General features: G+C 53.7%; 12 protein-coding genes across 12 annotated transcripts; 3 read left to right on the top strand and 9 right to left on the bottom strand.

The window, feature by feature from the left end:
* Nucleotides 1-295: 295 nt before the first annotated feature.
* On the bottom strand, nucleotides 296-3,080 carry BU26DRAFT_515883 (heat shock protein-like protein). The gene is made up of 8 exons (XM_033828192.1): nucleotides 2,996-3,080; nucleotides 2,889-2,939; nucleotides 2,693-2,819; nucleotides 2,479-2,644; nucleotides 2,051-2,429; nucleotides 1,462-1,987; nucleotides 964-1,247; nucleotides 296-914 (listed from the first exon to the last, which is right to left on the bottom strand). Exons 1-8 carry the CDS (start codon nucleotides 3,036-3,038, stop codon nucleotides 646-648), a joined length of 1,845 nt encoding a protein of 614 aa, XP_033688545.1. The 5' UTR covers nucleotides 3,039-3,080; the 3' UTR covers nucleotides 296-645.
* A 246-nt stretch (nucleotides 3,081-3,326) lies between these two features.
* Nucleotides 3,327-4,625, bottom strand: BU26DRAFT_515884 (UBC-like protein). The gene is made up of 4 exons (XM_033828193.1): nucleotides 4,345-4,625; nucleotides 4,274-4,285; nucleotides 4,068-4,220; nucleotides 3,327-3,982 (listed from the first exon to the last, which is right to left on the bottom strand). Exons 1-4 carry the CDS (start codon nucleotides 4,369-4,371, stop codon nucleotides 3,716-3,718), a joined length of 459 nt encoding a protein of 152 aa, XP_033688546.1. The 5' UTR covers nucleotides 4,372-4,625; the 3' UTR covers nucleotides 3,327-3,715.
* A 91-nt stretch (nucleotides 4,626-4,716) lies between these two features.
* On the bottom strand, nucleotides 4,717-6,666 carry BU26DRAFT_515885 (uncharacterized protein). Its single transcript, XM_033828194.1, has 3 exons — nucleotides 6,291-6,666; nucleotides 5,763-6,236; nucleotides 4,717-5,709 (listed from the first exon to the last, which is right to left on the bottom strand). The coding sequence occupies exons 1-3, from the start codon at nucleotides 6,352-6,354 to the stop codon at nucleotides 4,934-4,936; spliced, it is 1,314 nt and encodes a 437-aa protein (XP_033688547.1). The 5' UTR covers nucleotides 6,355-6,666; the 3' UTR covers nucleotides 4,717-4,933.
* Nucleotides 6,667-6,902: 236 nt separating this feature from the next.
* Nucleotides 6,903-8,816, bottom strand: BU26DRAFT_538301 (uncharacterized protein; the record flags this gene model as incomplete). The annotated part of the gene is made up of 4 exons (XM_033831448.1): nucleotides 6,903-7,475; nucleotides 7,524-7,699; nucleotides 7,748-8,208; nucleotides 8,553-8,816. The coding sequence occupies 4 exons, from the start codon at nucleotides 8,814-8,816 to the stop codon at nucleotides 7,003-7,005; spliced, it is 1,374 nt and encodes a 457-aa protein (XP_033688548.1). The 3' UTR covers nucleotides 6,903-7,002.
* Nucleotides 8,817-9,543: 727 nt separating this feature from the next.
* On the top strand, nucleotides 9,544-10,588 carry BU26DRAFT_601652 (40S ribosomal protein-like protein S13). Its single transcript, XM_033835275.1, has 6 exons — nucleotides 9,544-9,681; nucleotides 9,737-9,836; nucleotides 9,905-9,929; nucleotides 10,052-10,085; nucleotides 10,138-10,247; nucleotides 10,298-10,588. Exons 1-6 carry the CDS (start codon nucleotides 9,572-9,574, stop codon nucleotides 10,372-10,374), a joined length of 456 nt encoding a protein of 151 aa, XP_033688549.1. The 5' UTR covers nucleotides 9,544-9,571; the 3' UTR covers nucleotides 10,375-10,588.
* A 105-nt stretch (nucleotides 10,589-10,693) lies between these two features.
* BU26DRAFT_601653 (uncharacterized protein) lies at nucleotides 10,694-11,224 on the bottom strand (the record flags this gene model as incomplete). Its single annotated transcript, XM_033835276.1, has 3 exons — nucleotides 10,694-10,773; nucleotides 10,830-11,026; nucleotides 11,087-11,224. 3 exons carry the CDS (start codon nucleotides 11,222-11,224, stop codon nucleotides 10,707-10,709), a joined length of 402 nt encoding a protein of 133 aa, XP_033688550.1. The 3' UTR covers nucleotides 10,694-10,706.
* Nucleotides 11,225-11,470: 246 nt separating this feature from the next.
* On the top strand, nucleotides 11,471-15,073 carry BU26DRAFT_419858 (ARM repeat-containing protein; the record flags this gene model as incomplete). Its single annotated transcript, XM_033823330.1, has 1 exon — nucleotides 11,471-15,073. The coding sequence occupies one exon, from the start codon at nucleotides 11,471-11,473 to the stop codon at nucleotides 15,071-15,073; it is 3,603 nt and encodes a 1,200-aa protein (XP_033688551.1).
* Nucleotides 15,074-16,094: 1,021 nt separating this feature from the next.
* BU26DRAFT_224954 (uncharacterized protein) lies at nucleotides 16,095-18,034 on the top strand. The gene is made up of 2 exons (XM_033820794.1): nucleotides 16,095-17,883; nucleotides 17,930-18,034. Exon 1 carries the CDS (start codon nucleotides 16,203-16,205, stop codon nucleotides 17,868-17,870), a length of 1,668 nt encoding a protein of 555 aa, XP_033688552.1. The 5' UTR covers nucleotides 16,095-16,202; the 3' UTR covers nucleotides 17,871-17,883; nucleotides 17,930-18,034.
* A 1,798-nt stretch (nucleotides 18,035-19,832) lies between these two features.
* Nucleotides 19,833-20,356, bottom strand: BU26DRAFT_387494 (uncharacterized protein; the record flags this gene model as incomplete). The annotated part of the gene is made up of 2 exons (XM_033822665.1): nucleotides 19,833-20,157; nucleotides 20,205-20,356. Coding segments are annotated over 2 exons (477 nt in total), but the record flags the coding sequence as incomplete, so codon positions are not given.
* A 902-nt stretch (nucleotides 20,357-21,258) lies between these two features.
* BU26DRAFT_560845 (uncharacterized protein) lies at nucleotides 21,259-22,140 on the bottom strand (the record flags this gene model as incomplete). Its single annotated transcript, XM_033832842.1, has 4 exons — nucleotides 21,259-21,643; nucleotides 21,704-21,814; nucleotides 21,943-22,002; nucleotides 22,052-22,140. The coding sequence occupies 4 exons, from the start codon at nucleotides 22,138-22,140 to the stop codon at nucleotides 21,259-21,261; spliced, it is 645 nt and encodes a 214-aa protein (XP_033688554.1).
* Nucleotides 22,141-23,293: 1,153 nt separating this feature from the next.
* On the bottom strand, nucleotides 23,294-24,142 carry BU26DRAFT_560846 (uncharacterized protein; the record flags this gene model as incomplete). Its single annotated transcript, XM_033832843.1, has 2 exons — nucleotides 23,294-23,966; nucleotides 24,018-24,142. The coding sequence occupies 2 exons, from the start codon at nucleotides 24,140-24,142 to the stop codon at nucleotides 23,294-23,296; spliced, it is 798 nt and encodes a 265-aa protein (XP_033688555.1).
* Nucleotides 24,143-24,718: 576 nt separating this feature from the next.
* On the bottom strand, nucleotides 24,719-27,115 carry BU26DRAFT_515889 (uncharacterized protein). Its single transcript, XM_033828195.1, has one exon. It carries the CDS (start codon nucleotides 26,823-26,825, stop codon nucleotides 24,780-24,782), a length of 2,046 nt encoding a protein of 681 aa, XP_033688556.1. The 5' UTR covers nucleotides 26,826-27,115; the 3' UTR covers nucleotides 24,719-24,779.
* Nucleotides 27,116-27,127: the final 12 nt, after the last annotated feature.

A 27,127-nucleotide genomic window follows, 5' to 3' on the forward strand; every position in this document is an offset into this window, starting at 1 on the left:
CTTGGCACGCTAGGACGTTGTAAATGCAGAAGTGCAGATCCGCCTAAGTGCAGTGGAGACGCGAACCCTTCGAAGACTAGGAGCAAACGTAGAATAATGGTTGGAGAATGTATAATGGGGGGATGGCGAGCGGCCAAAATCCTAATATGCGAAATGCACGCATTGTCATGGCCTAAAGCGCTTGGAGGTTAGCTGAAGGCATTGCGCCGTTCCCATGCACTTACGGTAGCAGTCGAAGACTCAGCGCCGAGAAGGCTGGTGCAAGTAATGATCGGAAATTGGTCAATTTTCGCTCCTCCACCCTAATCCTCTATCTACCCCCTCCGCCCCAAATCGTTACATAGATATCCATTCCCCGACGGCTATTGTGCAAGACATCCATTAAGACACATCGGCCGTTCACATCAGTCGGTTGCATATTCGTCAGTTCAGAGGCAGCATAAAGTACCGAATACACACAATACTTTTCCATCCCCAAAATGCCGGAGGAAACCATAAGGAAATAGAGCATCGTCAAGAGGAAAGAGAACGCCAAGTCTATCGAGAATGCCGCAAAGAGGAATTCCGCTGCCAAACCTGCGGAGCTCAGTTCTGGCATGCTGCGCCTGCCATCGTCTCCTCGCAAGCGCACATCATGAGCCTCGTCTAGCGAGTAGAGAAAGCCTTGGTGACGATGCGCTTTAGAGCTAGCTCCTTCTTCTTCAGGTCGTCGGCGGAGGCATCTTCAATCTCAAGCTGGGCCATGGCGTCGCTAAGGGCGGACTCAATCTTCTCCTTCTGGCCACGCTTCAGCCTGATGGAGGTGGAGGGGTCAGAAACCATCTCCTCAACACGGGAGATGTAGGACTCGAGCTGTTGCCGAGACTCAAATTTCTTGCTGAAAGCCTCGTCGCTGCTCTTGAACTTGGCGGCATCTAGAACATGTCAGCAAAACATCCTTCTGGTGGATAAAATTGTACTTACCGTTGATCATAGTCTCGATCTCAGTTGAAGAGAGTTTACCAACAGCGTTGGAGATGGTGATATTAGCGCTGCGGCCAGATGTCTTCTCGGTGGCAGTGACCTTGAGGATACCGTTGACGTCGACCTCGAAGACAACCTCAAGGACGGCATCGCCAGCCTTCATGGGAGGAATAGGAGCCAGAGTGAATTCACCAAGGGAAGTGTTGTCCTCGCAGTTGACACGCTCACCCTGGAATACGGGGAATTGTACAGTCTGCTGGTTGTCTGCGACGGTGGTGAATGTCCTAGTGAAGATATTAGAAGCTGCTGACGATGGTCGACGAAATGCTAATGAAATAAATCTTATCCTCGGACTGGCTGGAGAGGGGAACGTGTGCTGAGGTACCCCAGGCCTAGGGATGTACAATGAAACCGGGAAAAAGCTGGAGAAGGGAACGTGTGTTGACGGACCCCAGGCCTGGGCATGTACAAGCCAAAATCACGAAAGAAATCACAAACCTTTTTTTAATCGTAGGCACGGTTTGTCCACGGGGAACGACGGGAGCAAAGATGTTGCCTTCCATAGCAACACCAAGAGAAAGCGGAACGACGTCGAGAAGGAGGAGATCGGCGGTTTCAGCGGAAGTGGCCTTGCCGGAGAGAATACCAGCTTGGACAGCGGCACCGTAGGCGACGGCCTCGTCGGGGTTGATGCTCTTCTCGAGCTTCTTGCCGTTGAAGAAGTCACTGAGGAGCTTCTGTATCCTAGGGATACGGGTGGAGCCACCAACAAGCACGATCTCGTCAACCTTGTCCTTGGCGATGTTGGCGTCCTTCAACACCTGCGCAACCGGCTGCAGAGTGCCCTGGAAGGCCTTGGCGTTCAGGTCCTCGAAGCGAGCACGGGTGATGTTGGCGTTGAAATCCTCACCGTCGAAGAGCGAGTCGATCTCAACGGTGGTCTGCGTAGCGTTGGAAAGCGTTCGCTTGGCACGCTCGCAGGCAGTCCGGAGACGGCGGAGGGCACGCGCATCGCCAGAGATGTCTATGTGGGGGTTAGCTTGATTCTAAATATCGTAATGTTGCAAAGAAGAAGGAGCTACTACACCTTTTTTGGTTTTTTTTTGGAATTCCTTCTTGAAATGTTCAAGGAGATTGACATCGAAGTCTTCACCACCGAGATGGGTATCACCAGCGGTGGCCTTCACGGTGAAGACACCACCCTGAATATGCAGAAGAGACACATCGAAGGTACCACCACCGAGGTCGTAGATCATGACATTCCTCTCCTTCTCAGACTTGCCGGATCCGAGACCGTAGGCGATGGCGGCGGCGGTGGGCTCGTTGATGATACGGAGGACGTTGAGGCCGGCGATGGCACCGGCGTCCTTGGTGGCCTGGCGTTGGTTGTCGTTGAAGTAGGCAGGGACAGTGATGACGGCTTTCTCAACCTTCTTGCCGAGCTTGACCTCTGCGACCTCTTTCATCTGCGTCCCTGTCAGCTTGTGCTACAGCGGCAGCCTAGGCAGATGTTACCTTTCCGAGAACCATGGCAGAGATCTCCTGGGGCGAGAAAGTCTTGGTCTCACCCAAGTACTCGACCTGAACCATGGGGCTGCCGCCCTGGTCGACGACCTTGAACGGCCACGACGGAATATCCTTCCTGACCGTCTCATCGTCGAATCGGCGGCCAATCAATCGCCTGCAGATGTCAGCAACGGGATTGCTGGAAGAGGGTGGGAGGGCTCACTTGATGTCGAAGACGGTGTTGGCCGGGTTCATGGCAGCCTGGTTCTTCGCCGCCTCACCGATCAGACGCTCCTCGCTCGTGAAGGAGACGAAGGAGGGGGTGGTGAAGCTACCCTGCTCGTTGGCAACTGCGTGCGAATGTTAACAAAAATCATCCTAGTCGCAGGGATGAGCGACAAGCAGGAACGGAGACATACTGATCTCGACATTGGTGCCCTCGTAGTTGGCGACACAGGAGTAGGTTGTGCCTAGCGGTGAGGGTTAGTATTCGCACCGTAAGCGCGATCGCGGCGGATATGCGCACCGAGATCGATGCCAATGGCACCCTCGTAGACTTCGTCACTCATGATGAGGGAATGCGGGTATTGTTCGACGAGAGAGTGTGGTAGAGGGGTGTGTGGTGCGGAGGCGGTGGACGACGAACTTTTTGCGCTTCCAGCAAGGCTAAAGAAATTGTAAGTGCCAAGATTTCTCTTGGCGGACCGTATCGATAGCCGAGGCGAGGGTCCACCTTGGATCTCGCAGTACTTGCGCGTTCCTCGTGCATAACATAGGAGTGAAATATCATAAAGTCCGATGAGACTCCTGCATGCTCCTGGCTGACCCATTTCACATTTTCCTGCTGCTTGTAGGAGATTTCATTCAATACGAAATAGGACGGGACGACCAAGATGAACCACTTGATAGACTCCGTGCTAGAGAAATGGTATCATTGGGAAAGAAGCTCTAACTGATCCTCGTGCTTATCCTATTCCACGAATACAAAAAGGCGAGGCCGTGTCGTCCATTTCAAAACCGTCTTCCCAATAGCAATCGATCCAACCCGTCCAACGCCTATGCCTTACCATGCATTGCCGCAAGTCACGAAAGCAACGATCATCGGTCATCCAATCCCAATATAGCCCTCGGCATGTTCTGTCCTTTCCGTTTAAGAAAGAAGTTGGCGTTGCCATGCTTCGCGAGCGTCATGGGCAGCTCTCTCTGCCCAACCTGTTCCACTCCGCGGCTCCCTCTCGGAACCCCCTTACACATTTTTATCATGAAACACAAAGTTGATATCCCTCGGCCTCTGCGTATTGTACCGCACAAAGTTCTCATCGCCCGGCGGCCGCTCCTTCTTCGTATTGCTCGTGAGCATACTCTGTAGACTGACGCATATGCTCTCGACGTTGTGGACGGGGCTCCAGCCCTGACGATCGAGCAGGTCGAGGCAGATGATGCCGTTGGAGTAGACGTGAGGATGCCAGGGGATAGGGTGCGATTCGTCTCGAACGAAGACGACTTCAGGGGCCTGGTTGTGAGGAGCGTCAGCGGGCATATGTGGGAGAGGGATGGAGATAGGAGATGGGAAGGGAAGGGTAGTGAGGATAGCGTACCTCGATAGGATATGACTGGCTAAAGTTGAACTTCAGCCGGTAGACTTCGCCCTGGTATAGCGGATTCGAGTCGATAACGCGGATATCCATGAGCCATTCGGAGAAGTCGTCGGCGCGGATGAGGGTTATGCCAGGTGGAAGCTTTTCGTGTAGCTATATTGCAAGTCAGCATCGCTCAGAAATCCCAGCGATATAATCCAGTGTACCTTTGCCAGCTCCTTGAACATTTGTTAGCTTGCGATCGTAAAGAAACAGACAGGTTTCAGTATCTGCTCACCTTCTGTAACCGCTTCGACGCGAACATGATAACCGGGGATCCTCTCAGCCACGAAAACTCCTAGACCGCGTGGCAATACAGATAGCGTTGTTGTTTTCAGGTTCGAAGGTTCCGGCGGGGCAGCTGGAGGCGGAGGTAATTGCGGCGTTGGCGGGGCTGAGCTAGACGGAGCAAGGGAAAAAGAGGCTTTTCGGGGAATAAGATTGCAGGCAAGAAACTAGGTGAGCGGAAGGGTTGACAGCTAGTGCTGTTTGCGATTGTGTAGGGTTTGCAGGTTGAGTGACGCGGTGGTGTTTCCTTGGTTGTGCTCGATGCAGGAGCTCCAACTATTGCACGTGATGGGGTGTCTGCCTAACGAAGTTGAGAGAGAAGCTTCAATAGAAAGATTGATGAGATCGTTGATATATCTAGGGTGGACGTGACACCCAAGCACCTTACAGAAGCTTTTTCCAGCCAGTACACATGAAATCCTACAATCCAATACCAGAGATATCCAATACCAGAGATATCCAAAAGAACCTGCCCGTTGGGTCCGAAATATGCCACAACATTAAAGAAAACGTAGAAGAAATAGGATCGCTCAATGAGTCTACGAATAGAACGCTCCCTTCTGGAAGCTCTCAACGCCAATATCACCAGCCTTTCCTTCAACCTTAGGAGCCTTCTCAGGCAACTTTGAGGTCATGGTGGCAGCCCTGCTTCCGGTGGCACTGCTGGTCATCGTCTGGGCTCTGCTTCCCACTGGACTGCCGGCCTGGCTTCCGCTAGTGATCTGAGCCGGCTGTTTCCGCGGGATAGTCTCAAGGTATACTCCAGGCAGGTATCCCATCCTGCCATCGCGGGAACGGCAGCGCCACCATTCTGAGGGGTTTCCAAGCGGATCTGACTTGCTGAGCACTGCAACCATGTCGCCCTTCTTCACGGCAAGGTCAAGGCCCTGTACCGCACTCATGTTCGTGTCCGGTGTGAAGTCATAGAGCACGCGGCAGAAGTCAAGCTTGTTAGGGTCTAGCTGCTCGCCGTATGCTTGTGGATTCTCTGCCATTTTACGCTTCTCCTCCTCTTCCTGCGACCTTGCCAGGACCTTGATGAGCTTGCCCATCAGATATGGCAGTCCGAATACAGCCACCATGAACATGATGAAGGGCTTCTTGGAGGGCTTGGGCGCAAGCGGTCCTCCGTCTGGGCTTCGACCGTTGAATGCGGCGAAATTCGAAGGTGTCAATTCTTTGGACGACGCGGGCAGAGGCCGTCCGGTAAGTTTGGCGATAGCCGTCCGTATCCACCGCATCAGCGTGAATATTCCGAGGACCGAGCCGAGGGTTTGTCGAAGATTTCCGAACTGCTCCGCGACTGATACCATTGCTATTCAAGCCATGTTAGCCCTGCGCTTCATGCTGGGGGTGGAGGAAGCCTACCAAAGAAGGAGGAATGTGTCGCCATGTACGTGCTCTCCAGCATCTGCGCGAATCCACCGAACGCGCCTACGATGCTCTCAATCAGCTGAAATGTCGCCTGCGTGCTCTGGCTGAACGACTGAGTAAGGCTCTGGTTGTTCGGATCGCCGGGCATGCCCATGCCCCCGTACATGCCGCCCATGCCCATGCCCATACCCATCCCTCCGTACATGCCGCCGTATCCTCCTCCGTACATGGACCCATAGCCACCGCCCATTCGAGAGTACGGCGATGAGTAGCTGTTGAGGCCTCCATAATTGCTGTACGGCGATGCGTATCGGTTCGCGTTCATGGTCGAGTAGTTGGTCGCATTCCGGTTGGCAACGGAGTTGAGCGCGTTCGGTATTTCAGGTAGCGGCGGAGGATTCGAAGATGTAGATGCGCCCGTTGTTGTCGCGGTTGACGCTGGTGCTGTGCTGCTCGACCCTGTGAGGCCTGAGAGATGGTTAGTCTGTTCCATGCGCTGCCGTCCGAGGTTGAAAGACTGACCAACCGAGGCGCTGGTTGCGCCGCCGCTCCGCTCCCATGGCTTGGGTGGTGACGGTGAAGCCATCTCTCCACTTGCCCCGTCTCACCGCACCGTCATGGGGGAGTATATGTGACTGGTGGAAAGCGATGCTAAGGTTCAGGTGCGATGACAGGCGACGTCAAAAGAGGCTGGCAGGCGCCGAAGCGAGTTTGCGGGGTTGGCCGGGTTCGTCAGAAAGCAATCGCGCGGAGCCGCAGCAGCAACAGCCAACCTTTCAGACCAATTCTGAGGGCGCGATAAGGGACTGGAAGCGTGTAGAAGAAGCTGTGGGGTTGCGGAGGCAATAATGAGAATGGGTCAGCTTCTGCGTGTTCGGCACAGGCCGGTCTTTCACATCCGCGGCAAAGGACCTCGGTTTCTTTCGCCTTCGACGGAAATCACAAGCGTGCGCCGTCACGAGCAGCGGCGTCAGCCACAAACCAGCTTTTCCTCGCACGACTCTTTTCGCCACACTTCTCTCGTCGCCCTCTTCTGAAATGTTTTGGGCATCGCATTGCATCTCCACCCCCGGCTGAGTGCCTCGCCTGAACTCATCATCTGCCTATGTTATCAAAGCATTCAATTATGCTACCCTAGAAAATGCTCCGCGCTGCAGATATAGCCCAATATAATAGTCCCAACGAGAGTCGGGCGACCAGCCGATTCGCCAGTAGAAAATGCAGACACCCCACGTCAATCCCCTATCGCAAACAGCGAATGATGCCCATCGTTCGGATCATAAGCGATCATATCGTCGATCTGGTCCTGCGTCAGGGTACTGGAGAAGTCGAAGCTATCATCCAGCACCTTCGCCGTGATATTCCAATTGTGGAACACCACCGCAAACTTCAGCGTCTTTCCCACCGGCCGCCGGAAGTAGTTTGAGTCGCCGCCCTCTAGGTTCCCTTGTCGATGGATCGTGGACTTTGCGCGTTCCTCCCCCATACCGAGGACTTCGAAGGCATCGAACTCGCCGCAGCCGGTTGACCAGCACGCACAGGGGATGTTGTTGCGATCGCTGCCGTATTGCAAGATGCGCGGGATCGCCGCGTTGAGGAACCACCAGGCAGGTGCGTCAGAGATGGCCCCATAGTTTGGGCCTGTGTTGTTGTAGTGGTCCATTTGGAATTCTATCAAGAAGGCTTTCGAGGGGCCGTCCCACCCATCTGAGACCATTCAGCAACTTCATCATGGAGGAGGGGGGCCGAACTCACAATATGAAACACCACCGGGCCTAACGTATCCACAGTCTACATCGGTACCACATCCCAGGTCCGTGAAAGCTGCGATTTCAAGCTCAGATGTCTCAAGTGTGCCGTCGAAGGGAGTGGGATTTGCGGCAACCTTACTGCCATCTCCGATCACGTAGGACAATGAGTTGCCGAACGAGCTATGCACCGGTTAACAACAGTCAACCCATTCTAGGAATATACCCTACTAGTCAAAGGTACCAGACCTTTGCGGATCTCCGAGGTTGGCCAGGAAGGCAAATCCACTGGCTGCAGCTGGTGCTGCGGAGGTGTAATAGGCAACGCGACTCCAGGTAGAAGCAGCAGCCGCGATCACATCGGGGTCTGAATATGACGTAGGGGTAGGTGTCTTGATGGGAGAGGGAGCATCGCTCAGCACAGAACGTTGTTCAGAGCGTTTCACTGCTCCAGGAGTATCGAAGGAACTTATTGAGGTTGATGTGGTTGTGGAGTTGGCGCTTGACACTCTGGTCTCAAACGTGGACCAACACGGGCATGAAGGACCATGATACGTTGAATTCGCAGGCGACTCGCTTGTCGGCCAAGGGCTGCTGGACGTACGGCTTCTCTCGCAGACAGTCTCAGTGTCGGTGACCGTGGTCGTTACTACGACCGGCGGCTGCTGAGCGATACTAGATGCGCTGCCCGGCTGGCACATGCTGCCTCTGACGTAGACGGTCGTAGTCACAGTGGATCTCGGGAGGCAGTTGGTAGAGCTGGGAGGTTTATCCCAACGCTTGCCATTGTGCTTCGGAGAAGAATTCAATCCAATTGCCTCATTTCCAAGGCTATCGTCAACTCTGTGGATATACCTTGACCGACCATTGCGGCCGCTGGTGCTCTGGCCTGTAGCTGCCCGCTTTGAGATTGACATGCCCGGCAGCTTGTATACAGCTATCTGCGAGACATTCATTGGGCCGCGTAAATGCATGGAAAGCTGGGTCCGTTGGTTAGCATACAGTGGTTCATGGAAAATAGAATGGTCTAGGGTACTTCTCCGATCAGCGGTGTGGATGCCTCAATGCCGGAGTAAGAGATGGTCTCATGGTCGCACAGTCCGGTGTTTGGATTGATTTGCGTTGTTCGATTGTATTTCCCGGGCTGGCTGATGTTCTTGTACGTGATCGCTGTGACCTCGGAGCAGTACCAGTTGCCGTCGCTTGAGAGGGCTGCCGTGCCTCGACAGAGTTGCCCAGCAGTCTTTCCGGAGGCGAATGGTGAGAGCAGGCTCACGATGCTAAATAGGTAGTATAACATGATGGTTAAGCGTAGAAAAGCGTATTGGGAGATTGATGTATTGCGAATCGAAATATGCAAGGAAGTGGATATTTTGCCCGAAAAGTGGAGAATTGAACGAGGACGAGACGATTGATTGTGTATTTGCGTAAGGCTCTTGGCCAGCGTGGACAACGCATAGGGCCGCAGGAAAGAGCCTTCCAGAGTACGATGCCTGAAGCTATCATTGCTTCCTTCCTTCCTCCACACAGCAAGAAGCTCCCAAGCTCGAAGACAACGAGGATATATACAGGTGCGGGTAGCGCGGTAGGCTCTAATGTGGAGGGTATCTAACGGATGTCAGCGCCGATGTCATCAACAGCTAAGCTGACAGGTAAATTTGAACGAGGAGAGTATCAGAAGTCCATTGAGATCATCGTCCGAGGACGGACTAGCAGTAGAGGTACCAGAAATAAATGTTTTGGAACAATTCATCATTGTATCGGGACGTGGGTGTAGGTGCCTGTCTTTACGTACCTTGTATACTGTCTCCGCGCACACAAACGCGCAGTCATCAAAGACGCAAGCATATAAACACCATGGCTCACAATCGTCCTCAGACAGAGGCGTTGGGGAAGGTGAGGTTGAAGTTCGGCTGCCAGAAATTTCATTCCTGCAGGTTCCGCCAAGACGGCCCGTGCTCTTAAGCGAATGTCCACACTCCCGCTGCAAAGTTCGCGACAACCTCAACCTCGAATCTCCATCGCTCGTCTTCTCACTCGGCGCCAACAGCACAAATGGGTCGACTCCACTCCAACGGAAAGGGCATTTCGTCCTCTGCCATCCCCTACTCGCGCAACCCCCCAGCCTGGCTCAAGACCACGCCAGAGCAAATCGTCGAGCAAATGTCGGTCCCTCCAGCGCCTCGCAATCTCCAGGACACCCTCACTGAATGTTCACAGATGCCGTCTCGCGAAGAAGGGCGCTACCCCGTCTCAGATCGGCGAGATCCTTCGAGATAGCCACGGTATCGCGCAAGTCAAGGTGGTCACCGGCAACAAGGTACGCCCTTCCCAGATGGACTCAATTTCCCACAAAGTGTGGACGCTCGAGCTAACGTCCAGTCGTAGATTCTCCGAATCCTGAAGGGCAATGGTAATACATTTTCCCGCCCGTGTTGAAGCGCGTGTCGACGCAGCTCTACCTCATGGTATCTGTAGCGCTATATAAATTTGGCTGTAGTCGGTTCCTTTTCAAGGTTGCTGACACAGGCCCAGGTCTCGCGCCAGAGATTCCTGAAGATCTCTATATGTGAGTAGCGACACATCGACGGCCAAAGCTTTGTAACTGACCCGCTTTCCAGGCTCATCAAGAAAGCCGTCGCTGTTCGCAAGCACTTGTCTCAAAACCGCAAAGATAAGGATTCGAAGTTCAGGCTCATCTTGATTGAGTCCCGAATTCATCGCTTGTCCCGTATGTGCTCGATTGGCAACTCAAGCGGTACAAAACTGACTCGAGAGCAGGATACTACAAGACCGTCGGTGTCCTTCCCCCGACCTGGAGGTACGAGAGCGCCACTGCCTCTACCCTCGTCGCATAAAGGAATGTGGATTGCTGTGTGCGGTCTAGAGGGTCATGCTCAAGGGGGATTCGGTGGATGCGTGGATGCTTTACAGCCGCAGGGCTTCTTCAGGCACGGGCATGACCTGTAGTAAATGAAAAGCGTCAGAACTGATTCTCTTAAATTTTGTGCCGAATTCGCTTGAACGCAAGCCAGTTATGCTTCACCATTGGAATGTGATGTATTCCTAACTGATCAAACTGGGTATCTCCCGTGCTGTGACGCGCCTTGAAGCCCTTGCAATACTTTTGAACGCCGACCTATGCACATCTCGCAGCATCATCTCTTGTACCAACCCCTTTAGTCGTCCGTCATCCCTCAACTTCGGCACTTTTCTGCGCTAGGTACTCGCTCAACCACTTCAACGGTTTCTCCGGCCTGTAGAGTATTAGATTGTCTTCATCTTCCAATCCCACACAAGTTGATCCACTCACTCTGTAGTAGCAAGATGTTTCAGAGCCTCGAGCAAATGCGGTGTTACATGCTGATTCAAGTATACTCTCGTCGGACTACCGTGTGGATTCGGCAGTGCGGGCGCTTGTTGTGGTATGCTTGGGTGCGGCGAGTTGCGCGTCGGCGTTTGGACGGCAGCGGGTGCTGGTGTGGAGATTTGCGCGGGCTGGGGCGTTGGCTGGGAGCGACCGAAGAATCAGTATGGGTGTGGAAGGGGGAGAAGAGGGGGAATGTTTACTTCGCCGGGCAGAGCTTGCGAGTCTGCCATTTCTACGTCTGCGGTGCCGTTGGGGAGTGTGGTTGGCACGGGTGTGGGTGTGGGTTCTGGTTCTGGTTCGGCGATTTGGGGTGTGGGGATGGGAGAGGGTTCTGCCATTGTGGGTTTCTTTCGGTGAGTGCGATTTGGTGGAGTCAAAACAAGTCAAGTTCTTCACCTCTGTTCATCCAGCATCGACGTGTGGGTGTAGGTGAAAGTGACAGAGTCGGCCGGATTAATAATGCGCCGCCGTATGTGGTCCGTGCGCCTTCCGCCTCTATCTGCCTCACGAAACTTTACGCAGCCCCTCGACTCCACTCGACCGTCACCAAACAAACCCGCGACAATCGCCATACCTGCAGCACCATGGCCGGCCCGCGCGCAGGAAAGAAGTCCATGGCCAACGGCTCCGGCGGCCAGAACACGTCGAGCAAGCAGTCGCTCACGGAGGCGTTCGACAAGGACCTGTACGACGGCAACAACGGCGTCGAGAAGTATGCCGGCTACAACATGTCCATCGCCGCCAATGAGGACGAGGAAATGCAAGATGCAGGAGAGTTGAATGGGAGGCGGCTCGTCGGGCAGTACACGGCCTCGAAGGATATGCTCAACGAGTTCGCGCACGGCGATACCGCGGAGGACGACATCCTGCAGAGCCGCGAGCAGCAGGCACAGATCGCTTCGCGCGAGACCGGCTACCAACGACGTCGATTCGACCGCAGGTTGTCACCAGATCGAGCAGACCCATTCACCAAAGATGGTGCCAATGGCGGCGTGGCGTACAAGGACGTCATGAAGGAACGGGAGCTTGAGCGCGAGGAGGTCCGCATCAAACGACTCCTCGAAGACCGTGAGAAGAAGGGCAATGAAGTCCTTGATCATCAGCCAACCCTGAAGGATGGCGCCACGGTGACCGATGGAAATAAGACGCCACCAATGGAGAAGAAGCGCAAGAGGCGCCGATGGGGCGATGAAGAGCCGACAATCAAGAAGGAAGAAGAGGAGGAGAAGGAGGAGGAGAAAAAGGTAGTGCCCGTGGCCAAGAAGAAGTCGCGGTGGGCTTCTTCTCCAGTACCAGAAGTCAAGGCAGACGAGCCGGCCGCCGCCGCAGAGCCCGTACGGTCGCGATGGGACACCACTGCTCTCCCCTCCTCCGGTGCAACGCCCGCACCCGCTACGAATGGCGCCCGACCTGCTGCGCCCATGACGTTCGCTTTCGGCACCGACATCTCAGCCCGCAATGCTCCTCTATCGGACGAGCAGCTCGACATGATGCTTCCCTCCGTAGGCTACAAGATCCTCGAGCCGCCACCAGGCTACGAGCCAGTTCGCAGGCCGGTCGGCATGCCGGCGCTTCCAACCGGATACCAGGGCTACCTGGTGCCAGAGGCAGACAACAGCTTGGCAATGATGGGCAAGCAGGTGTCGACGGAGATACCGGGTGTTGGTGATCTCCAGTTCTTCAAGGACGAGGATATAAAGTACTTCGGCAAGCTCACGGACGGCGCCAACGAGAACGAGATGACCGTGGAGGAGCTCAAGGAGCGCAAGATCATGCGACTCCTGCTGAAGGTCAAGAACGGCACGCCGCCGATGCGAAAAACTGCCCTTCGACAGCTTACCGACAACGCGCGCCAATTTGGTCCTGGTCCCCTCTTCAACCAGCTCCTCCCTTTGTTGATGGAGCGCACCCTGGAGGACCAGGAGCGCCATCTGCTCGTCAAGGTCATCGACCGTGTCCTGTACAAGCTCGACGACCTCGTTCGGCCGTACGTCCACAAGATTTTGGTTGTTATTGAACCCCTTTTGATCGACCAGGACTACTACGCTCGTGTTGAAGGTCGTGAGATTATCTCCAATCTCAGCAAAGCTGCCGGTCTAGCACACATGATCAGTACAATGCGCCCGGACTTGGACCACCAGGACGAGTACGTACGAAACACCACCGCTCGAGCGTTTGCCGTGGTTGCATCTGCTCTAGGTATCCCAGCCCTTCTCCCCTTCCTCCGTGCCGTATGCAGGAGCAAGAAGTCACCGAACGCTCGTCACACCGGTGTCAAGATTGTGCAGCAAATCCCCATTCTCATGGGTTGTGCTATTCTCCCCCATCTGAAAGGTCTAGTGGAGTGCATTGGTGAGAATCTCAATGATGAACAGCCAAAGGTACGCATGGTTACCGCACTTGCGCTTGCTGCCCTCGCCGAAGCCGCTTCTCCCTATGGTATTGAGTCCTTCGATGACATCCTTAATCCTTTGTGGACTGGAGCTCGTCGCCAGCGTGGCAAGGCCCTCGCTTCCTTCTTGAAGGCCGTCGGCTATGTCATTCCGCTCATGGACGAAGAGTACTCCAACTATTACACAAGCCAGATCATGGAGATCGTCATCCGGGAATTTCAGTCTCCTGACGAGGACATGAAGAAAGTCGTCTTGAAAGTCGTCTCCCAGTGCGCTGGCACAGCAGGTGTCACTCCCGTTTACCTCAAGGATAGTGTGCTTCCGGAGTTCTTCAAACATTTCTGGGTCCGTCGAATAGCATTGGATAAGCGCAACTACCGGCAAGTTGTCGATACCACCGTCGACCTGGCTCAGAAGGCCGGTGTAGCCGAGATCGTCGGCCGCATCGTTAATAACATGAAGGACGAGAACGAGGCATACCGCAAGATGACGGTGGAGACAATTGACAAGGTTATCAGCACTCTAGGTGCACATGACGTTGACCAGCGTCTCGAGGAGCAGCTCATTGATGGCATCCTCGTGGCTTTCCAGGATCAGACCATCGAGGATCCCATTGTCATAGATGGTTTCGCTACCATTGTGAACGCTTTGGGTGAGCGGACGAAGACCTACCTCCCGCAGATCGTCGCTACCGTTCTCGCTCGTTTGAACAACAAGTCTGCCACTGTTCGCCAGCAGGCTGCCGATTTGATCTCACGGATTACCTTCGTCATGCAGAAGTGCGACGAGGATCCGCAATTGATCAAGCTTGCACAGGCGCTCTACGAATACCTCGGTGAGGAATATCCGGAAGTCCTCGGATCGATCCTGGGTGCCCTACGTGCCATCGTCACCGTTGTCGGTCTTACGGCAATGCAGCCACCCATTAAAGATCTTCTCCCTCGTCTGACGCCCATTCTCCGTAACCGTCACGAGAAAGTGCAAGAGAACACGATCGATCTTGTCGGACGTATCGCCGATCGCGGTGCAGACTACGTTAACCCGCGTGAGTGGATGCGTATCTGCTTTGAGCTACTTGATATGCTCAAAGCCCACAAGAAGGGCATCCGTCGAGCCGCTAATAACACGTTCGGCTATATCGCTAAGGCAATCGGTCCGCAGGACGTCCTGGCGACTCTGCTTGGTAACCTTCGTGTCCAGGAGCGTCAGTCTCGCGTTTGTACCGCTGTTGCTATCGGTATCGTCGCAGAGACCTGCGCCCCCTTTACTGTCCTCCCAGCTGTTATGAATGAGTACCGCGTTCCCGAGCTCAACGTCCAGAACGGTATTCTCAAGGCGCTCTCTTTCATGTTCGAATACATTGGCGATATGGCTAAAGACTACGTCTATGCTATCACGCCATTGTTGGAAGACGCTCTGATCGACCGCGACCAAGTGCATCGCCAGACTGCCGCCTCAGTTGTCAAGCACGTCGCGCTTGGATGTGTTGGTCTCGACTGCGAGGATGCTATGATCCATCTTCTCAACCTGCTTTGGCCAAACCTGTTCGAGACCAGTCCCCACGTCATCGACCGTATCGTGGAAGCTATTGAGGGCATCCGCAACGCTGTCGGCACCCCTCTGGTCATGAACTACGTGTGGGCCGGTCTCTTCCACCCAGCTCGCAAGGTTCGACACCCGTACTGGCGCATCTATAACGACGCGTACGTCCAGTCCGCCGACGCCATGGTCCCCGTGTACCCGCAGTTCGAGGAAGAGAATCTGAGGAGGCACGAGCTGGAGATCTTCATCTAAGTGAAAAATGTAAGCACCCAGTACCTCCCCCATCGCTTTCCCCTGGGACTGCCATCCCAGGGTCGCGTTGCTTTCGTGTCCGCGTTGGATGGAGCGGGAGATGCTAAGCAGGGGTGGATTGGTGATACGGGAGGATTTCTCAACTTAGACTGTGGTAAGCGATTTCCACCTTTTCATTGACTGGGGCTGCCAACCCCGACATGTACATCACTTTTGCATGGGATGGAGTCTGCCGAACGAGGTTTACATCGGAGTACAGGTGTGCGTACGTGGCGATTCGTCCAGCTGTATATGGAGTGATGGATACCTAGTTGTGGTAAAATACAGTTACTATGATGCTCTCACTGTGCGCTGATTCTATTTAGGGTTTTGTGGTTGCTTCATCATCACCCCATCCATCCACGTGCAAAGAGCGGTAAGTGATGCCAAGTGTTTGTCGTTGGGCTAAGTCTTCAAGCAATCCGTGCGCCGATGCGAACTCCTCCCTGATACTGTACTCAGGCACACGAAAGGTAAGTCGCGTGACTTGAAACTGCGAATACCGGCATGGCGAACCTGCCTTCGCGTACATAAGATCCAAAATCGCATCGCGAACTCCACTCCATTACGCACCGTCAGGTATGCGGTAGCCCGCACCCGCGTATAACTATAGTCGTGCGATTTAGGTAAGACCGACGTCTACCACAGTATCGTACGCACCTGTCCGTAGCTCCCGAGGTCCCGGTGGCGTAAGACGTACTGTAAATGGGACGTTGATGGCGAGAAATCTATTTCGGGAGCTCAGCTGCGGGGCACGAGATCCTTCGCAGCCTCGTGTTGCCCCATCCCGAGGCGAATTATCGAGGCGCATCACCAAGACGCAACGTCGTGTACCGGTAAGGCGAGCTTGGCTGCGCATGGCGTGCAGCCGCATTGCAGATTTTGAAACGCTCACAAATTATTTCCTTGCGTCGTGGGGTTGCTCGGGTTTGCCTTCGTATCGATATGACGGCGAGAGGGCGATACGGCTGATGGATTCCTAATATATGCTTCTGTCCCACGTCGTGCTCCGCACATCTCCGCTCCGTTCGACTTGACCTCTCGACGTTTGTATTGAACCTGGTTGGTTGCTGGTGTGAATTTGGTTGCGATGGCCGTTGTTGCACACGAACACCTGCAGCAGAGACGACTCAACACTTTTCCCTTCGCCCAAGATGCCGAGCTGCAAGATGATCGGCTCCACTTGCCGTTCCTCTATCCCCCGCAGCAGTTACCGCTCAGAGACTCGAGAAAAGCGCAACGGATGCTGGGTTTGGTGACCGAGTTTCCAAGCGAACGCGCTCGAAGATTATCGTTACAGCCTCCCCAGCCCCCACCAAAGGATTCCAGGAAGGCGCAGAAGACGTTGGGCTTGGCGACCGACTCGCCCAGGGAGAAGAGATGGGAGAGTGAGTTTGGCAGAAGGAGGTTTGAGGCACGGCTGGAACAGAGACTTGAAGTGGCTGAGCGGGAGGTCAGGAGGTTGTCAGGCCTGGAGTGGGATGATGGGCAGTGGAAACAGTATTCGCCCGTGTCGCCGCTTGAGGAGCAAGGACAAATCCCGGAAGACAACCGGCGCGAGTGGATACAGATTGGGCTGGAGCAAAGGGGGCAAGAGGAGGATCTAGTGCGGTATGAGGAGCAGCCGGTTGAAGTGCCGTTGCTGCAATCACCAGAACAACTGCCTCCGGATGTTTCTCCCATTACCTACGAGCCGGAGCCGAACCCAGACCCACAGGAAGACCTTCGGCCGCCTCCTCCTGCGAAACCATCTCGGCCTGTATCTTTCGCCGCCTCGCATTTGCACGATAGACCGACCAACAAGATCGCCTCCTCCAGATTCCGCGGTCTTCGAGCCAATAGCTACCCAAACTTCTCCCGTCCTCTCTCAGGAATCGCGCCTAAACCCGTGCCCGGAGAGGAGATAGAGCGGGATCCGGTATACATGCAGTACCATGATGATGAAGTGGGACCACCGACGCCATCTTCACCTGTCGCGGGACCCGTTGTCTTCGACGACAAGGCGGATGCAGGAGAAAAGGTGCATGTGAAGGGACACAAGCCGCGGAAATGCAGATGGCATAGCTTGCCGTTATCGCTAATTAAATTTGGGAAGAGGGCATCGAAGAGTGAAGACGATATTCGCAACGAGAAACAAGGGAAGAAGAAGGGTGTCAAGTTCGACTTAACAGAGGAGAACCTACAGAAATGGGAAGACGAGGTCGGGTATGTGCCGAGAAGTTATAGGATGGGTTTCGATATGCTCGTTAGCCCGATTGAAGTCGACATGACTGTCGAACGAGGCACACCAGACCTGCGGATGCTGCAGCTCCCTGAATTGCAGCGATTCGAAAGTCTGAAGGTAAATCTACCAACCTCGCCCGCGCTCCCCACCGACACTCAAGCACAACCCGACGGGACAAGTCTCGCCACCGTCCCGTCAACGCTCTCCCCTCCCGCACCGCTCGCCAAACAGTCAGCAGCATCCGTCACGCCCTCAACGTCTATCATGCAGACGCCGTCATCGGTAGAAGGTCCACCCATGTTCCTCGTCTGCGCCGTCTGCCACGAACCCAAACCTCCGTCGACATTTCCGATTCGCCACATCAGCCTTACATGCGCGCACCCGCCGCGCACCTGTCAAGGATGTCTCCAGAGATGGATCGAGATATGCATTGATACGAAGGGGTGGGATCGAGTTATTTGTCCAGAGTGCGGGCAGCCAATGAGCTACGATGATATCAAGACGTTTGCGACGGAGGAGCGGTTTCGGCGGTGAGTCGGGCTTTTCGGTATGTTTTGTCCAGCCGTCTTCTGCGGCGAGGGCTGATGAAGAAGGGGAATAGGTATGACGATCTCGCGACACGCTCTGCATTGAGTTCGATGCCGAACTTCTATTGGTGTCAACGTCCGGGCTGCGGATCCGGGCAGATACACTCCGCCCCGCCCTCCAATAACCCCGTCTTCACATGCTCTTCGTGCGGCTACAAACACTGCCTCAACCACCCCACCATCCCCTACCACACCGGACTCACCTGCTCCCAATACGAATCTCGCATATCATCGCCAAGCCAGGCAGACCGCGTGCTGGCAGAGAAAGCAGGCCTGAAGAAAGTCCAAGAGATCGGCAAGCGCTGCCCCAACGCGATGTGCGGGTGGTGGATCGAGAAGAACGAGGGTTGCGATCATATGACGTGCTGGAAGTGTGGGTTTGAGTTTTGCTGGGAGTGCGCGGGGGGGGTGTCGGTATTGGGGGTGAGGGAGCTAGAAGAGTACATGGAGGGATGAAGAGAAGATGTGATGGGCTTGAATGAGATTGTGGTAATGAGACCGGGTGGATGCTCGGTGGAATGTTTGATGAAGAAGTAGGTATTGTACCGTTTTTGTGGTGCCTACCGTGACTTCTCGTTCTTGTGGCTGATTTGCAGTGATGGAGTTAGACTTCCATGCATCATCGGCAGAGTCCCTACGCCTATCCTCTCCACAGCGTCAAAGACGCCGAGAGGAAAGAAATAGTACTAAGGACGAACAGCCATTCCCTCTTCACTCGGCACTACCCTCCCGCTCCCCGCCAGCACCCGGACTCTTGCCGCCTCCCGGAGAAGAAGCCCCCTGACCAGCCTCGCCGCCATGCTGCTGCCCTTGACCTTGGCCTTGAGCAGGGCCTGACGGCTGGTTTCCTCGACCGGTCATGGTGGTGGGGTGCTTGCTGTGTGTCGCGGCTTAGGGTCGGACAGACAGTGATGAGTAGCGAGCGATGTGGGTGTGAGGATGGAGGAAGAGGGCAAGCAAACGTCGTACGTAGGACATATATATAGTGGAGAACCTGGGAGTTTTCAAGCTGCTGCTGCCGCCTACTAGTCTACATTCACCGCAATTAGGTCGTACCATTGTTCGTGAGCGGTCTGTCGTGTAGGCTAGGTTGTTGGTATTATGCTCTAGGTGATCCATGTTCGAACGACTGCGTAGTATTGTTCGTCTGCTTTGAGGAAGAACATGTCTGTAGGGTTTAGGCTTCATAGCCTCGAGACTATAGAGAAGTTCTTAGACGCGAAGCTGATATTGTTCGTTGTAATATTCCACAAGGATGCCCTAGTTGGGGTATTTAATGCTTTACTAGACGCAATGATCGCGTACCGCATATCGGCGAGCCCAAGTGGGCTCTCTTCGAACTAAATTTTTCTAGCAGATAGGTCCCTTATACATATTATCCTCGCAAATTGTAAAAATGGAAGCGCTATATCCTCGGAAGGCGCAAATATATTCGATAAAGGGAGAGGACGCCGTGAGAATGGCCATTGTTCTGTGCATCTCCTATGGAGTCACCACGCTCATGGACGTTCGCGCGTATGTAACGCTGTATGAGGTATTAGTTGAAGCTGCTGAAGTTTGTGGCGCGTCAAACACGCCGACCCAGTGATCTCGCCTCTACAGAACCAAGCCTGTGTCGTAGCATTCAAGCATCTCCCATATCCTCCCAAGTCCTCTCCATAGTCACTTCGGCCCCTGGGTTCAGGCGAATAATGCTCGCCTCCACGTCTCGCTCGGCCGCCTCTAATCCCGCTGGGTACTCCTTACGTAGTGGCGCTCTCTTCTCTCCAAGTTCCAGCTGCACATAAATCGACGTGTGGACACAAATACGCCGCAGCCCACGGGCCTCCGCGAACGCCAATTCCGGATATGTCCACCACTGTGGATACATAAATACATGGCCGGGAAAAATGAAGACGTGCGCTCTTGCCCTGAGCCGAATGGACGCGACGGCATCGCGCCGGGCGGGGAGCAAGTTCGCCAGCCATTCTCTCAGGACACCCGGATCATGCGCGGAGAAGGTATTTAGCTTGTACGGGAGGACGGCTGTCTCGGCGTAGAGCCGGCGGGATACGGCTAGGAAGCTCAAAAAGTGTTTTTCATTGCCGGATACACTAAGTAGCTTTCCTTCTGCTGGCCTGTAGGGTTTTTTGGTGATGTGTACCGTTCTCCCGCCGAGCACATATTCGTAGATGCGGTTTCGTATCTCGGGCGGCAGTTGCAATAGCGGCGATTCTTGCTGGTTCCTCTTTGCGCTGTGCAGGTTAGCTTCGTGCTAACCAGCTACTCGGGAGATACTTACATCTGGAGATACTTGCCCGTCTTGCGGGTAACGTCCAGAAGCCCATTCTTGTGACGACGCACCTTGGGATACTTCCCCCTGGTGACTCGATTCCGGGACTGATTCTTTGGTGCCGCTGGCGGAGACTTTGCTTTTGGCTTTCGCGGTGCCATGACGAAGGATTCCGAAAGCGGCTGTGTTGGAGGCGTTGAGTTGTTGGATTGATTTATGGAGTTGCTCTTCCGAGTGGCGGGTATGGGAGATTGGGAGTGTTGAGAACAGAGGAGAGTGAAGATTTAGCGTTGGTCTCCCTTCTTATGAGGGGCCCTCAAGCTCGCCAAGTCCATCCTACTAACACCGGGAGAACGTGGCAAGTGAAAGAATACTGATAATGGCACGAGGGCTTTGAAGTGACTTCCTTGGCACCTTGTGTTCACGTTCACTACTCTCGCAGCTTCCTCATGCCGACATGCATTTTGGTCCGCGAATTAAGGATTCGACGCCTCGAAGATGCGAAGAAACTGCCATTGCGGACACAGGAACAGCCTCGTAGATAAATATAAGAGAATATTGAGCTATTATTGCTACGCTTGCTATCCATACAAGACGCACATGCAATTTCGACCAATTGAAAGAAATGAGATCCAAATTGTGCCCCTAATCTTGCTACATAAACAGAGCCGGGTGATAGATACCGTCCAATGGCATCCAGAGTGTTGAAAAGGGGGAAGTGTGACTTTTGTAAGGTAGCAAGCTCGGCTCCGGAAAAGTTCCGGGAACGAGGCAGGACCAATCGCGAAAGAATCAGCTCTCAATGCTGTGATTTCGAAGTAGAAGGGACCTCGATCAGGTTAGGTCTGTAGTTGATCGTAGGCGGTCGCCGCCTGGGTGAAGTTGCCGAACCAAGCAGGGTGAAGTAATGCCAGTTGAGACGGCCGGACGCTCTTTCGCATCATAGCTTGTTGATATGAGTTTAGAGTTCAGGCTGAGAATCACCACCTATAAGTCAAGTATTAGCTGAGGACTACCGCAGAGCACGGTACTGAAGTGAGGCTCTCAGTGGCATGGCTTTAACTTACTGCGCGCAGTATAGAGAATCCCCCGTGTGCACCTCGGAGGTTACTTCCACGTGTCCACGCAAAGCTTCGATCCGCTTGCTCCAATGCTGCACGAAATTGTCGACTTGGTCGGTACTGGAGAACAACCGCGCGCGGATATTGACATGTCGCAATCCAGGAAGTAGCGAAGAGAGATTCGGCAATGCTGGCCCCAATACCCCGCCCCAGAGCGCCCCCATCCGTGTAGCTTCGCCGGTCTCGAGTTGTATTGTAGATATCTGATTGCATTGAATACGTTTCCGCTTCTTGACGAGCCCTTCTATGCCGCAGAAAGACCAGAACGAGAACGTGTTGGCTTTGAAGGGGATCAAAGCGGCCTCTGCGTAGATTTGGCGACACGTTCTAAGGAGTGCCATTCAGTTCTTTTTCTCGGCGTGTCTGGCGCGTACTTCTCCCCGATACTTCCTCCCATGGCCCTGCCTGAACACCATGCCTCCGAGCGCGTACTCCCAGATACGATTCCTCATTTCGGGTGGAAGTCGCAAGAGCGGTGATTGCTGGTTTGACCTGACGCTGTACTATAGTAAGCACATTTTATCTCAATGTATTACTGGGTTGATTGAGGTGTGCGGCTCCCGGCGCATACGTAAAAATGAGGAAGTCATGGCCGACCCTCGTATGCCGTCGCCCCATCGACTTACAGGTCTTTCTCTTTGCCCTTTGGTGTGACATTGAGCAGCCCATTTTTGAACTTGTGGTACCTGACAGGGCGTGAGTGAGAAGTTCAGATGAGCCAAGAACCAACATTACCCGCGCTTCGGTCGCTTAACCACGCAATCGTTTGCCTTCTTGGGAGACGGTGACTTTGCGCCCTTGATCGTTGGCTTGCGTGGCGCCATTATTGGAGGTTCTGAGGTTCTTGCCGAAGGAGAGGTGGAAAGGTAGGGTACGGTAGGAGACGAAGAAACAGAAGCCTGAAATCATCAGATATAGCGTCAGCTGTAGCCTTAGGGTGAAGGCAGATTGTCGAAAAGAGCGGTGAGCGTGACGTATCACATTGGACATCGCTCACATCCCCTGGAGAGAAACAATGTGGTGAAGGTGAGCGCACTTGAAATTTTTGACATGCCGCCTGGAATGAACGCGTAAGGCGTGAGAGTTGATAACTAGTGAAATGGAACCTTATTAATGATATATCGGAAAGCGGAGAATAAATTCGCCAGTTTTGCTGTATTATAAAAGCTGAAAAATGTTATTTGATTTGCGTGGAGTAGAAGTTTACGAGCTCGATTTGATCCTGTTGTCTAAACTACCTAGGTAGACGGAGATCGGTCCCTGCGCAATTTTAGATCTAGCTGGTTTTGCCTGGCTTGCAGTCTCCGCTCAATCTCGCCTAGAAGTGTGCTCGACCGATGGCATAATTACAAGCGCTCTGGAAGCTCGGCGATCATCACACAGTCTCCATGGATATCGTAGCACAATCAAAGCATCCCTTCCTCTAAGAACAAGCTCATATATATACTAGTGGGCCTCTCGTGGTAGACGGAGAAGGGGAGATCGCTCGGCTCTGCAAATCGTTAGTAATATGATCAATCGGGCGAACCCAAGTTACATCTCCACGTATGGGCCAATTAGTGTCGTATCGATCAGACCATTCCTAAACGGGGAATCCCTCTCAAAGGCTGTTGATCAATTTATTTGCGTAAGTGTAACAGTGAGGTGACCGTCGAACTATATCCCTCGATGCCTTGAGTTTCATGGCGTTGATATGCGGGGCTGACGGTGTTGCCGAAATCACACACGCTGCAAAACCGTGTATTGGAGAGGATGAAGAGGAAGCAGCGGACTTCAGTTTTTGATGGGGAAGTAGTTGAATTGCAGCAAATGATGAGGGAAAGTGCAGTCGGACTGGTCATGCTCTGAACCATGCTAATCGCACACGTGATGTCCACAATGACTCCGAGAACTCGGGAAAGAGAATATCTGGCTAGAAGACACACAATATACCGTAGAAAGTATCCACTGTGTTTTTCCGTCCGTCTGCTATCCTATTCATTCCGCTTTCTTGGGTCTCCAAATATATCTCGTTCCAGCGCCCTCGAAAATGATCTCGACGTCCTTTCGCCCAATGCAGAAGTCCACACCTCTGACAGCTTCGGTCCACAAGAACAAGTAGTCTGGATCGTCCTTATGCTTTTGCAGAATGATGCAATTAAGCCGTGGGAGTTGTCGAAGGGTGGGTTGGTATTGGCGACAGAGGGGAAGCTTAGATTGGGGCATTGCCGCCATTCTGGTCTCTCCAAGATTAGAGACATCAATGCCGATGACCGACATCCCACGCCTCGATAAGCTGATTGTCGTGATAGCATTGCGTTGGGAGTCGGTAAAGTGGCTAAGCAGGAGCGGGAGCGGATCGTCACTGCCTGCAGGCATTTTTCTGCGGCCCGTCCAGTGTCCCTTTTGTTGACCGAAAGAGTTCAGTTCGTACGGTAGAAGCGCGCTCTCGGCGTGGATTTGGCGGCACACGGCCGTTAAGGCGAGGAAGTTCCGAAGACAGCGTAGTTTCGTCGGATACGTGCCAGCGGGCTGTCCTACAGCTATGATGTCTTTACTTCCTCCTTCGACCGCGTAGATCTCCATTCCACCAAGAACTAGTGCGTATATTCGGTTCCGCAATTCCCCAGGAAGACGCAAAAGCGGAGATTGGAGTTGATTCGTCAAGGTTCTGTGAGGAGAGGTCAGCTACTTCGTCGAAATTGGGAGCAGTCTTACTCACATGGCGGTTATATTCACCTCTGCAATCTCAGGTCCGTTTTGGCTGCGTTTGGGCGATGGGACATCGTTCTCATGACCCGGTTCGCTTCCGTCGCGCTTCATAGATTTCGAGGTTGAAGAGTCCATAACGAAGTAGTTGCGCCGTGAGTCGTATTTAGGAATGGGAGGGGTAGCGCGGAGAACGAGAGCTTGTACTCGAAGTAGAGGAGAAGAGGGTGGGTATAAATACTAAAGAGAGGATTCGAGTAGTCAACTAGAGGTGAAAGACAAGACAAAGGGAAAGACAACGGCGCCAGATTGCTAGCGCATCGCCACAAGAAAAGCAGTCAAAATGCACAAAGTGAAATAGACGAAAATCTCAGGCTTATCACGGTGTCTGATAATCAGACTTTGTCTAGGAGAGCGTTACATGACTAGCAATTCCCGATCGCTGACTCGATATCTTCGGGAACACGCTTCCCTGCTCTACCCTCTGAGATCATCTCAGTTCGATTGCGCTGGAGTGCGCCCACCTCCACTGGATTCATGTTGTATATGTCGATATCCGGTCTCAGAGGACACATTTTGAGGTGATGTGAAAAAGTGAAGAAGGGAAGAAGAGAAAGACGGTAATACGAGTTGAAGCTAGGTACGCAGCCGAAGGTAAAGGGATGACGAAGAATCACTAGAACGATAGATCACCCTCAATGAAGAGAAAATGAGGTGCTTACTATGAAAGCAGAAACAATATCAAGTCTATCAACTAGAACATCAAAACCAGCATCTAAACATCCCTCCACCCCTCCGCCCTCGGTTCATCATCTTTGGTACTTCTCTCAAACTGCCTCACCTTCTCTCTCAGCAGCGCACAATGCTTGATCATTCTATCCATCTCTTCAATATTCCCTCTCAAACTTTTCAGATTGCGCTCCGTCATCGCTGCCAAGGTATCCAGTTCAGAGTTCAGCAATGAGGATCGGCTCGCCGCCCGTGGGCTTCCGCGGGGCGTAGATCCGGCCGCGTGTGTATGTTGTCCTTCCGTGGTAGGCCCAAGAGAGATCTGAGAGCTCGTTCTCCCTCCAAACAATCGCCTCAGTAGTCCATTTGCTTGACCCTGAGCCAGACCCTGAGCCTGCACACTCTCCCTCATCCCCCTCATCAACCCCATCACCTCCCGTTCCCTCTTCCAGCAACTCCTAAGTACACCCTCCACCCACGCCAGACACTCCCAAACCGCCTCACCCTCCTCCTTCAACCCCGCAACCACAACCTCCAACTCGCCCACCTTCCACTGTGCCTGCTCGAGCCACCCCGCCACCTTCGGTAAGACCTCATCCTCCAACGCTATATTCCTCTCAATCAAATACTCGTTCTTCTCCCTCAGTTTATCGAAGTTCTTATGTAGTTTGCGGATGAGTTTAGTTTGCGTGGCAATTGTGCGCTCGTGGTGGGATATAGTAGTTAGAGGGGAGCAGCGCGGACTGGGGGAGGAGAGGAGCCGGTAGAGGGCGACTTCGGGGGTCGTAGCGAGGCCGCTGGGGCGGGCGTGTGTGGGATCGGAGTAGGTGGTGTTTAAGCTGCTTGCGGGGGATGAGCTCCTGGGAGGGACGCCATTCGGGAGGGGTTGGTTGGGGAGAGGCCAGTCTCCAGAGCCGCCTTGGATATCAGGCGTTGCTTCGTATGGGGGCGGTTCTCCCTCTACTGTAAATCCCGTGCGTGGCCGATATGCGTTTTCCAGCTCTTCCTGCTGCGGTTGCTGCAAACGCTCTGTGAGTAGCCGATCATAAAACGCACTCCCTGCAATCGGATACGAAAAGTTCGGCACCAATCCAACATCTACCGCACTCACGAACCTATCCATACTATCCCCGTTCTGCCTCTTACTCTCCTTTATCCTTTCCCTAACGCCCTCTTTCATCGCCGGATCCACAAGCTCATGCTCAAGAATGCGATTCAGCGCAACATTCCACGTCAATCCCGTCGACTGCTCCCTGTGCGGACTTGGTTGAGGTGATGGCGACCTTCTCCAGAAAGGATGGGATGGTTCTGACATGGCTAGGTGTTGCTGGGGAGTGGAGGGCAAGACGAGTCTGCGTTGGCCTTCTTCGTTGCGGTAGATGTACATTGATCGATCGACGGGCAGGAGCACGGATTCGTCGAAGTCTTTGCTGGTTCGTGGCGTAGTGGTTGTTTGGGAGCTGCCTGTGCGAAGTTTGCTGGAGTGGTAGGCTGGGCGCGGAGGGAGCGGAGGCGGGCTTGGGGTGGACTCCTGGGAGAGGTGGACGGCATCGGACGTTGTTGGGCCTTTGGCGGTGCTATTTGAGGGGAATGCTGTTTCCAGATAATGACTGCGCTCGCGTGGTTTCGGTGAACTGCCAAGTGGGACATCTGCCTTCTCTTTGCCTTTGCGCGTTTGCGGCACTGAGTCTTGGACATTTCTGGCCTCCTTCGCTTCCAGTTCCACTAGTTCTTCATTCTTCCTCCGAGCAGGCCTGCTTGGCTCTTCCACCCGATAGTAAGGATACTTTTCCACTTTCCTATCCCTCATACGCTCCTCTCCCGGGGGCGGCGTGTCCTCTTCGCGCATAACACTATTCCAGAACAAATCGTCCTTTCTGCAATATCTAACGATCGGAGGTCCCATATCCACAAGCCGAGGGAGTTCAGGAAGCGCTTGTTCTGGATCACCTTCGTCGAGGTCGGAGTCGCGCTCTTCGTCGGTGTCGGCCTTTTGCTTCCCTTCATCTTCCTGCATTCGAGCCTGCCTTTGCAAATGGCGTCGAGAGTGTCCACGGAACGGATGCCGCAGGTGCTGAAAGAATGCTGGCATTATCTTCAAGCTTGATCTTCAGAAAAGTGTGCTTCTACGTTGGTGTCTGAGTTTGCGGAATGAGGAAAGTCCGAGAAGATAAAGCCACGAGGTAGGCGTTGTCGTAATGATGTGGCGTTTGATAGGTCCATGTAGCTCCAAGTTCACAAGTGACCGTTTGTCCGTGAGCTGTAGACACGCCATGACAGCAGTGAATCAATGATGCGGATGTCAACGTCAGAAACGTCAAATGTTAACCGGTATTTCACGCCTGTCAATTAGAAGAAAAGATTGGGTTACGTGAATGCAAGATGGTGATGCTG

The sequence above is a fragment of the Trematosphaeria pertusa genome, assembly GCF_010094035.1.
Source record: "Trematosphaeria pertusa strain CBS 122368 unplaced genomic scaffold BU26scaffold_3, whole genome shotgun sequence".
NCBI lineage: Eukaryota > Fungi > Ascomycota > Dothideomycetes > Pleosporales > Trematosphaeriaceae > Trematosphaeria > Trematosphaeria pertusa.

Coding starts and splice junctions, on each gene's coding strand:
- BU26DRAFT_515885 (XM_033828194.1), bottom strand. CDS start 6,354: ATGGCTTCACCGTCACCACCCAAGCCATGGGAGCGGAGCGGCGGCGCA. Junction 6,237..6,290: donor CGCAACCAGCGCCTCGGTTG/GTCAGTCTTTCA, acceptor ACCATCTCTCAG/GCCTCACAGGGTCGAGCAGC. Junction 5,710..5,762: donor GACACATTCCTCCTTCTTTG/GTAGGCTTCCTC, acceptor TGGCTTGAATAG/CAATGGTATCAGTCGCGGAG.
- BU26DRAFT_515889 (XM_033828195.1), bottom strand. CDS start 26,825: ATGCCAGCATTCTTTCAGCACCTGCGGCATCCGTTCCGTGGACACTCT.
- BU26DRAFT_224954 (XM_033820794.1), top strand. CDS start 16,203: ATGGCCGTTGTTGCACACGAACACCTGCAGCAGAGACGACTCAACACT.
- BU26DRAFT_515884 (XM_033828193.1), bottom strand. CDS start 4,371: ATGTTCGCGTCGAAGCGGTTACAGAAG. Junction 3,983..4,067: donor GCCAGTCATATCCTATCGAG/GTACGCTATCCT, acceptor CCTCACAACCAG/GCCCCTGAAGTCGTCTTCGT.
- BU26DRAFT_515883 (XM_033828192.1), bottom strand. CDS start 3,038: ATGAGTGACGAAGTCTACGAGGGTGCCATTGGCATCGATCTCG. Junction 2,940..2,995: donor TGCCATTGGCATCGATCTCG/GTGCGCATATCC, acceptor CCTCACCGCTAG/GCACAACCTACTCCTGTGTC. Junction 2,820..2,888: donor GGGCACCAATGTCGAGATCA/GTATGTCTCCGT, acceptor ATTCGCACGCAG/TTGCCAACGAGCAGGGTAGC.
- BU26DRAFT_601652 (XM_033835275.1), top strand. CDS start 9,572: ATGGGTCGACTCCACTCCAACGGAAAGGGCATTTCGTCCTCTGCCATC. Junction 9,930..10,051: donor CCGAATCCTGAAGGGCAATG/GTAATACATTTT, acceptor ACACAGGCCCAG/GTCTCGCGCCAGAGATTCCT. Junction 10,248..10,297: donor CCGAATTCATCGCTTGTCCC/GTATGTGCTCGA, acceptor ACTCGAGAGCAG/GATACTACAAGACCGTCGGT.